This window comes from Pelodiscus sinensis, chromosome 30 (assembly GCF_052426305.1).
Source record: "Pelodiscus sinensis isolate ZL-2025 chromosome 30, ASM5242630v1, whole genome shotgun sequence".
Lineage (NCBI taxonomy): Eukaryota > Metazoa > Chordata > Testudines > Trionychidae > Pelodiscus > Pelodiscus sinensis.
In genome coordinates, this window is record NC_143081.1 from 9,578,756 (window position 1) to 9,588,297 (window position 9,542).

The 9,542-nt window shown below is 59.7% G+C and overlaps 1 protein-coding gene across 1 annotated transcript; it reads right to left on the reverse strand.

Annotated features, from left to right (window-relative positions):
- Positions 1-464: 464 nt before the first annotated feature.
- Positions 465-926, reverse strand: LOC142821140 (ribonuclease-like). The gene has a single exon (XM_075911939.2). It carries the CDS (start codon positions 924-926, stop codon positions 465-467), a length of 462 nt encoding a protein of 153 aa, XP_075768054.2.
- Between the last annotated feature and the right edge of the window lie 8,616 nt (positions 927-9,542).

Below are 9,542 nucleotides of genomic sequence, written 5' to 3' on the forward strand. Positions count from 1 at the left end.
TCAACAAAGTGGCAGCTTCCCCCAGGATCAGACCCTCAGCCCAGGCGAGAGGGAGGGGATGAGGCTGTGTGGGCTAATGGGCACAGCAAGGGGTGGAGCAGGGAAGGGGCGGTCAACCAGGGCTCATGGGAATGTTGCTCTGCCCTCGGACACTGAAATGAGGCCCCCAAAGAATATTCCTGGGAGATTTCAGAGTCGCTTGGCAGGCGCTGGGCTCCGGCTGGGGGTCCTGGTGCCAGTCGGGGGATGGGTGCCAGGCCAGTCACTGGTGAGGGGGGTTGGGAACCGGGCCCTAGCATGGGAACCCCCCACAGAGCCGGGCAGGCAGCCCCTGGGATAACTGGGCACAGGAAGTTCCGGGGGGGACTCATGCCAGTGGGACAGAGACAGGGCAGGCCCCAGGCTGCCTGGGAGCTAAGCAGGGTTCAGGGGACCCTCTCCTGGCACTTGGCCCATGCCCGGCTCTACACGGTTCCTAGGACGCCCACGGGCTCCCCGCCACGGCAAGCCACACGGATCCTGCTTCTCCTGAAGCTGCCCAAAATGGGCAAGGCCCGCTGCTTGGACCCCCATAGCCCATACAAGCCATGTAAGGCCATGCGGCAGGTGGTGGTGGGGATGCGGTTCCTGCTGACACACGTCCTGTTCAGGGGCTGGGACCCGTCCCCACAGCGGCAGAGGCTGGCGAGCTGGCTGGGATCGGCGTGGACGAAGATGAAGGGACGTCTCGCGGTGCCAGGCAGGGAGCGCCACTGCCGCATGAGGTAGTCGCAGTACTGCTGGCCGGGCGGGGGTCTGCTCCTGGGGAAATCCACGTGCCTGGCCACGAATTCCTGGGCACTGCGGGATGCAAAGTACCAGGCCAGGCCGGCCGGCAGCAGGGCCAGGAGCAGCAGGAGCGTGGGGCGGAGTCCCCCCGGGGCCATGTCGTGTGCCTGGACCCACCTGCCATGGGGAGAGGGGGAGATGTATGGAGACAGTGTGGGGCCGGATCTGCCTGCTCCCTGTCCCTCCACCCCAAAGCTGCCCCAAATACTCCAGAGCAGGTGGGGAATCTCCGGCCCAGGATCCAGCCCTCAAGACTTAGAGCTGCCCCAACATCGGGGAACCCAAACTAGCGCTTCAGACCCCACAACTCCCGCACCATCCCCTGTGGACTCCCAGGCTGTGTTAAGCGCGTCTTTCTCCTCTATGCCCAAATGGCACCCAAACCCGCTGGAGATCTGGCTGCTGTGGGGTCAGAGTCTGAACAAACCCCTCCTTTCCAGAGAGCATGTAGAAGCTCTTCTGCCTGGCTCTGTCTGCTCTAACCACTAGGACACACTGCCTCTGTCCCAGCAGACAGGATCTCCCTCCACTCACCAAGTCCTTGTGTCTGTGCTGGCGCCGTATCCGACCTGCACCTCCTCCTTATCCAGCTGCCTGGCCCGGAGTCAGATATATAGAGCCTGGCCGGGTGTGGGGGAAGAGGAGTGGGAGGGGAAACTGAGGAATCTCTCGGATCAGCAGGGCGGCCTGGGCTCTGCCCATTTGGAGAGCAGCCAGACTGGCCGGGCAGAGGTGGGAACAGGCAGCGCAGGCCCTGACACACAGGTGGGCTGCACCGAAACGTCAGCGATGCGGCTCCCTGCGGGGGCTGAGCCTGGGAGCCTCCCTGCCAGCTCTGAGCAGGTGACATGGACGGTACCTGGTGCCAGCTGGCCAGGGGCCGCAGGCCCGCCCTGGGCTAGAGACATGAGCTACAGCTGCCCTGCAGGGGCTGCACAGACGGAGGGGGCCTTGGCCAGTGGCAGGGCTGCTCCAAGTGCCCCATTCCCCACCCAGCGGGGCCCTACTCCAGCCCCACCTCCTGCCCCAGAGAGACTCCGACCCATCGCTGGGGCACAGAGGGGAGGGGAAACTCAGCGGGGGGGTGGACGCCCATCGGCCCCCTGCCAGCGTCATAGGCAGGGCCCTCGGCTGCCGGCCAGGGTAGCTCCCACAGCCTGTGGGGAGAGCACCAGGCCAGGGGAGTGGACCCAGCCCAGCCCTGACTCACGGCTGCTCTCCGTCCTCCTGGCCTGCTGGGCTCCTCCACCCACCGCCTTGCCAGCCCAGCGAGGGGCCCGATGGGAGAAGGGGGGGAGACAGGCGGCTGGCACCACTGGCCTGCTCCCCCTCCTGCGCCCTTCACGGACAATCCCTGCAACCCAGGACCCCTTCCTGGAGCTCTGTGAGTGGCTCGCCCCTGCCCCAAGGCGATGGGAGACGTACATGAAACCCCCCTCCCCCCCCCCGCAGAAGTGAGTTTCCACTGAGGTGACCAATCTGTTGTCTCGCCTCCATTTGCACTGGAGCAAACCCAGTGCCCAATGGGAACCAGTGTCTGGTCCCTGCCGAAACGCCACCCTTCTCCAGGGAAAACAGTTCTGATGCCTGGATGCGAACCCTGTATCAGTCCCATTGGGACTCTGTCCTCTCCTGCCTGATCATCTGGGGGTCGGCCCTGCTCATCCCCTGCCCTCTGGGACACCCCATCAGTGCAAGCTCCCCAGAGTGGTGAGATCTCCCCTCCCCTCCCCCCCCACCTCTGCCCCACATCTCTCTAGGCACGACCTCCTGACCCTGCCTTGTGGAACCAGGTCTGTGCGCTGGTGGCCCGACCATTGGACATCAGTTCATTGTAACTGGTGGATTTAACACTGTCGTGTGTGTCTGGTCCCCGTCCATAGAGCTACTCACTGCCCAGACATCAAGAACTCTCCTGGTTACGCCAGTGGCTTCTCTCTCTTTTTCCTTCTCTTTCGCTCTCCCTTCCTCAGGGGGTGGTTCTCGCTTCCCCATTCGCTCTCCACCAGCGCTCCTTGTGCCCCGGCTGAAGATCCCTGCGGTGCCCAAACACCGTGGAGGGGGGGGGTCTCATCCCCTGGGTTACCTGCTGAACGATTCTGGTGTAAAGTGGGGAGGGGGAGGTGCTGGACCTGAAGGGGGCCCATTGAAGTGCTGTTAAACCAGCCCACCCAGTCCAAAGGCACAAGAGGGGGCAGCGCGGCCTGGCTGTTAAACCAGCCTGCTGAGGCCAGGGACGTCCTGGAGTCAGCGTGTGCGTGCGGATGAACCAGGCCCCTCAGACGTGCGCTGGCCATGGGTGAGTGTCTGGGTGTGTCTAAGGGGGGAAGAGCCCCACCCTGAGGATCATAGCTCCTGCAGGAGAGCCCCACTGGGACGGGAATTGGCAGGAGGGAGGATTCAACCAAACCCACAGCGACTACATGATCAGACCTGCGCTGGCCTTGTGCAAAGCCCGGCTCCGTGACACGGCAAAGCCCAGGCCTGTCTGACGTCTGGGGTGCGTCACACGCAGGCCGGGCGGGGGAGCTGGGAGAGGCAGGGATGTTTTGCACAATCACGCCAATTGGGCACGATACAGCGAGACCCCACCAAGGCCGGGGACAGCCTCAGACCGGGACGTTCCATCTCCAATCGGTAAAACAAGGCCACACGCAGCCAGGAAACTGGCACCCAGGCACAGAGTTTGGCAAGTTCCTGAGTGGCAGGATGTCCCCCAAGGACGGGCCGACCAGGCACCTCACTCCACATGGAATCCACTGGTAAGCGACCAAGTCTGGATCAGCTGTACAAGGGGCTGTGTGCGCAGAATCGTTGGGAGGGAGGAGGAGGGACCCACAGCTGCTGCCCTTGTTACTAGAAGGTTTACCTAGTTTGAATTAAGTGCTTCTCTAGTTCAAATTAAATTAAATTCGAACTAGCGGTTTGCATGTGTAGCCCCTATGAAAGTTCATTCGAACTGATGGCTGTTAGTTCGAATGAACTTTGTAGTGTAGACCTACCCTCAGAGATTTCAACTCTTTAGCCACCACCTACACTGGCAAGATTTCAGTTCCCACTGAACTAGCAAAAAGACTCCTGCTGGAGTGTGCTTTAAATCTGTCCTTAAAACAAGGAGGAAAGAGGCAGATGGAACCAGTCTTGCAGCTCACACTTGGCTGGCAGGAGCAGGCTGACACACACTTTCCCCCCAGCTCCATACACTCATCTCTGGAAGGGGTGGGGGGCTTGTTCATCTGAGACCTCTTCCAATGATGCTGTCTCTCCTGCAAGCACTGGTGTCACAGTTTTCAGTTCCCACATTCGGGGTCACTTGGTTTGTGACCCCACAACAGCCCAATTGAGCTACGATACAACACATTCCATTCCCCCACGGATCCTCCACCAGCCCCGGCTGAATTGGATTTCCAGAAACACACCCCGGATTGCTTCCCCCTCCTGGCCTGAGCTGTATTTACATATCAACAGTTAACAGTTAATTATCCTGCAGAGCTAACCAACTGGAGTGAGCACCCCTACCCCCCGGGGCAGTTCTCTCCTTAGGCTGGCTGATAGCAGGCAGGACTTTAGCTCATGCTTGCACCTGTGCAAAGTGTCCCTGTCTCTCCAAGCTCCGTCCGCCTGGCCTTTGCATGACGCGCACTTGAGACAGAACTGGGGTTTGCCGTGTCAGAGAGCCAGGGTTTGGACAAGGCCAGGACAGGGCCTGACCAGGCAGTCGTAGTGGTTTTGGTCACAACAGGGCTGTCGGAGCTGCCCTGCACCCTTCAGGCAATCCAGAATTCCCCACCCAGCCCCACCTTACACAGGGGAGAGGTTGGAACCCATCCCCCACCTCCCTTCAGACACCCATCGTTCCCGTCACTTCTAGTTACAAAGGCAGGAGCTGTGGGTCCATCCTGCTCCCTTCCCCCCATCAATTTTTCTCACTGAGCCCATCGTACATCAGAGTCAGACTTGGTCGCTTACCAATGGGTGACGTGTGGGGTGAGGTGCTTGGTTGGCCCATCCTGCTACTCAGGGTCTAGGCAAAGTTGGTGTCTGGGCATCAGTTTCCTGGCTGCGTGTGGCCTTGTTTTGCTGATCAGAGACAGAACGTCCCAGTCCCAGGCTGCTCCTGCTCTTGGCAGGGTCTCGCTGTACCGTACCTAATCTGCATGATTGTGCAAAGCATCCCTGCCTCTCCCAGCTGCCTCCCCAGCCTGCGTGCGACACACCCCAGAGGTGAGACAGTACGGGGGTTCGCCGGGTCACAGAGCCGGGCTTTGCACAAGGCCAGGGCAGGTCTCACCAGGCCGACATTGTGGGTTTGGTTGAATCCTCCCTCTTGCCTATTCCCGTCCCAGTGGGGCTCTCCTGCAGGAGCCATGATCCTCAGGGCGGGGCTCTTCCCCCCTTAGGCACACCCAGACACTAACCCACTGCCAGAACACGTCTGAGGGGCCTGGTTCATGCTCACACACACGCTGACCCCTTGGACATTCCTGGCCTCAACAGGCTGGTTTAATAGCAATGCCCCACTGTGCCCTTGTCAAGACTTTCCCCCACTCTGGTATGAGAAATGCAGAAGTTGGGGGCCCACAAGAGCACCCCGAAATCTTTCTTGTAGAGGCTCTAGTACAAAATTTTCCCCCCAAATCCTAAGAGCCAGATTTTGGGGGAGTTGCTGCCACCGTCAAGTGCTTTTGAATCCCCCAATAGCAAACACAAACGGGGTGGACACTTGAACCCACCACAGGGGCATCCCAAGCTCTTTTCCCCCTAAGGAGCTTGGAAAGGAGAAGAGAAAAACAATCTGCAGTCTCCGGCAGCTGATCCTTCCATCAAGGGCCTGCAGACACACCCATGTGTGGAGAGAGACGCGTCTCCCACCTCCCTCGATCCCTGAGCGAAACTGCTCTGATCTCAGACAAAGAAGAGAGAGAGAGAGAGAGAGAGCCCCTCTTTCCCAGGAGCTGGGGGTTCCAATTCCCCTTCTCATTCTGGCCTAGCTTGGCTCTTTATCACCAGCTTCCCCTCTTTGTGTGAGTCCCTTGGTTGCTCTGTGTCACTGTGTATGGTTCTTGCCGGGCGCAGTAATAGGTGGCGGTGTCAGCAGCTGTCAGCGAGCGGAGCTGCAGCGAGAACGCATTCCTGGAAGTATCTGCAGAGATGGAGATCCGGCCCTGGAAAGACTGGGCATAGGCTGTGCCCCCGCTGCTGTATAGGTGCACCCACCCCATCCACTCCAGCCTTTTCCCGGGGGGCTGCTGCACCCAGACCCACTCTTTAGCGCTAGCGATGGAATAACCAGAGACAGCGCATGTCAGGGTGAGGGTCTCTCCGGGCTTCACTTGCCCTGGGCCAGACTGGACCAGCCGCACCTGAGCGAGGACACCTGGGGACAGGGAAACAGCCAGAAATTAATTAATTAATTAATGAACCCAGGGATCTGTCCCGGATTCCCAAGAGCCCACGGACACTCACAGGGGAGGGCGGAGAGCAGGAATAGGAAAAGCTGCAGAGATTTCATTCTTGTTCAACGCACAGAAACAGCGGGCAGGGCCGGGCAGGTCTGTGTCTGGGCAGAGACAGGCGGTTCCTAGAACCACGGTCTGGTATTTAACCAGGAACTGCTGAGGCAGGGATTTGCATGCGGGATCCCCAGGCCGGATATAAGGGGCGAGGGAGGTGAGCGCTCGGTACACTGTGATGTCCCCTCGCGGGCCTGTCTCCCCTTCACCCTAGAGAAACACTGCCTCAGGCGGGGGCTGGGAGGGGCCGTGCACTAGGCCCCAAGAGACTCCGCGGGACCAGGAATTTGCATACGGGTGTCACTGACTTAGCGCAGATAAACCGCTGTGCATGGGGCGCGCTCTGGTGGATCGTAGGCAAATAGCCCCCCTCCCGTGGAAGCGAGGGGTGTCTTTCCCTTGGCTCACGGGCGGCTCTGCAATGTGCCGGGGTCTGCCAGGGACACAGCCAATGCCCGGGAGGTGCCCAGAGGCGGGAGTCTCCCGCGTAAGCCTGAACTCGAACTGCTGGGGGGTTCTGAATGGCTCGTAGCCCGCCCCCTGCCGGTTGTGTCTCTCCCCCACAGGAGCTGGTGCAAAAATATTACCCCACCTCGGCCTCTGCGCGCTATTGGACCTGAGAAAGGAGGAACCGGGCTCAGGGCACAGAAAATGGAGCAGAGACGTTTCATTCCCAGCGGAGAAATGGGCGGTGCCCCTGGGTCAGTTACAACCAATGCAGCATCTATGATACCTTTTTGGAGTTAAAATAGTTCTTGGCGCCCTTCGGGGGCAACTGGCTGCTGAGAAAGCTTTCGAAAAGGGCCCCCAGTCTGCTGCTATCTGTTCACTGTGGTGTACTGGTTATTCCATTTGCCTAAGCCCGCAAAAAGTCACTGGTTCAAAAACAAGAATCGTTTCCCTTCCTGCGAGATTCATTTGGTGGTTCAAACCCAGCTCATTTCGGGAATAACCCTCCACTTCTGTGCGTCCTTCCTCGTTACTGTGACCTTCCCTGGGACTGTAAGGAGGGAGGCAGGTTACAGATCCTCATCTGAGAGCTTGGCTGCCAGCCACTTAGGACCTCTCCCCATGAATGAACCTGCATTTGCTTCCCGCCCCTGCGAATTCCATCCTGTGCCCAGCCTGAGTGGGAAAAAGAACTTTCAAGTGGCCCTCAGAGTGTGCGGAAACCGCTGCCTGTCTCTGGGCCGGGCCCTGTCACTGGGCGTGTCCGGGCGCAGGAATAGTTGTGTACAATCGCGCAGGGAAGATCTGTAAAAGACAAACCCTCCCATCATGTGTCCCTGACCAGTGAGGGCCACACGGGTACCCAGCGGCACTGACTTTGGGTACTTTCCAGAAACAGCGTGTTCCTCAGCTGCGGGGGCCCAGTGGTTCAGAGTATTAATCCATTGCGCTCCGCCTGCGTGGGTTCGAATCTCCGAGTATTTACAGTCTGTTTCCCATGGCGCTCTTGACAGATTGGTGACAGCCCCCTCCCCCCCTCTGTATGGCTCCTTCCTACACACAAATTTCTTTGAGTTGCGAAGTTGTGAAAGCTACACAGACTCTCCTCCTTGCGCATTCACGTCTGTGATACTCAATTCTCTTTCCGCCCTCAAGCAAAAACCCAAAAAAGGAGCTGATGGAGCGACAGAAAGTGAAACTCGCCGTTACACCGGCCCTGCCCATGGAGTGCGAGCGGCCCCGGCAGAGCCCTGGGGGAGGCGTGGGGCTGAGCTGCAGTGGAGAATGGCTGGACCATGGACCCGGGGCTGGCAGCCTTGGACAGGCGGGGAGAGCTGGGCATGGAGCGAAGCTGCGGCTTCCCGGTTCCCTCAGAACCAGGCCGGCTACTGGCGCAACCAGCGAAGGAGAGAGACACCGGGGAAAACAGCCCTTCATGCGGGGGCTTTCCAAATAGCCGGGGGCGGGGGCGATGCGACCTCTGGGCTCCTCTGGCGAACGAGTCTCTCCCCGTCACTCCTCCCTGCTACTAAATAGAAAGGGCCCCGGGGAAGCGGCCTGCGTGTGTCTAGTCCAGTGTCTGTACCGCTGCGGGCGGGCACTGGCGGCGGGATCTCGGCCTGGCCCGTTCACGCGGCTGCTGGACGGAACCCGACAGAGGCCGGAGCTCAGACCAGGTGATCCCCCTGCTCCTTGCTGGCCTTCACGTCTGCGCATGCGCGGTGCGGAACAGCGCAAGGGCCTCGCGTGAGAATTTTCTGCCCGGGGTGGGAACCTGGATGGACGTTCCCGCCCCCAGGGGGCTCAGGGCGGGGGAGGGGAGCGGCGGTGAAAGGGGTTTGGCTGCGGCAGCCCGGCGCTCAGAACTCGGTTTCATTTCCATGTACGGGCCTTGGGCGCCCCCAGCGCCAAGCGGCTTCGCTCATCGCTGCAGGGGGAGGTTTGTGTCTGGGCTCAGACCGGCTTCTGCTCGCCGTGCGTCTGGCACAGTAATAGCGGGCGGTGTCCTCGGGCTTCAGGCCGGTCATTTGCAGGTGCAGCAGGTTGTTGGGGTTGTCCCTGGAGATGGTGAATCTGCCTCGAACAGCCGGGGAATACCACTGGCTCGATCCACCTGAGTTAATCTCACTCACCCACTCCAGCCCCTTCCCGGGAGCCTGCCGGACCCAGTGCATATTGTAGCTGCTGAAGGTGAAGCCGGAGGCTTTGCAGGAGAGGCGCAGAGAGTCTCCGGGTTTCTTCACATCCCCTCCGGACTCCACCAATACCTGACACCGGACACCTGGGGACACAGACAAGTTACAAATCTCTCCCATGTCAAATTCAACAGTGTGAAATCGTCCTGTTCTCTCCCTGCTGCAGTTACGGGGCTAAAATACCTTCTAAAGCCGCTACAATGAAAATCAAATGGAGCCAAAATCCCATTTTTCCTGGAGTCGGAGGAAAAGTTCTCAGGGGATTGGCTGGTAACTGAGACAGGGGTTGAGGATTGTCTGCCCGTGTGGAGTCTGGGCAGCGAGAGGGTCCATTTAAACAGGAACTTCTCACCCCGCCCTATTTGCATATCCCCCTCCTTATAACACAAACTCTGACAGTGGAGGCCAGACATCCCAGACTGGGTTTGTGCAGCGCCAGGCAGGGAGCGACAGGACCTCCCAGTGGGCTTGTGACAAGGAAACACAAATAGCTCCCTGGAAGGCGCTGGATTCCCCAAGAGGAATATTGGCCGGGCCACAGGCTAGTGGTTTGGCG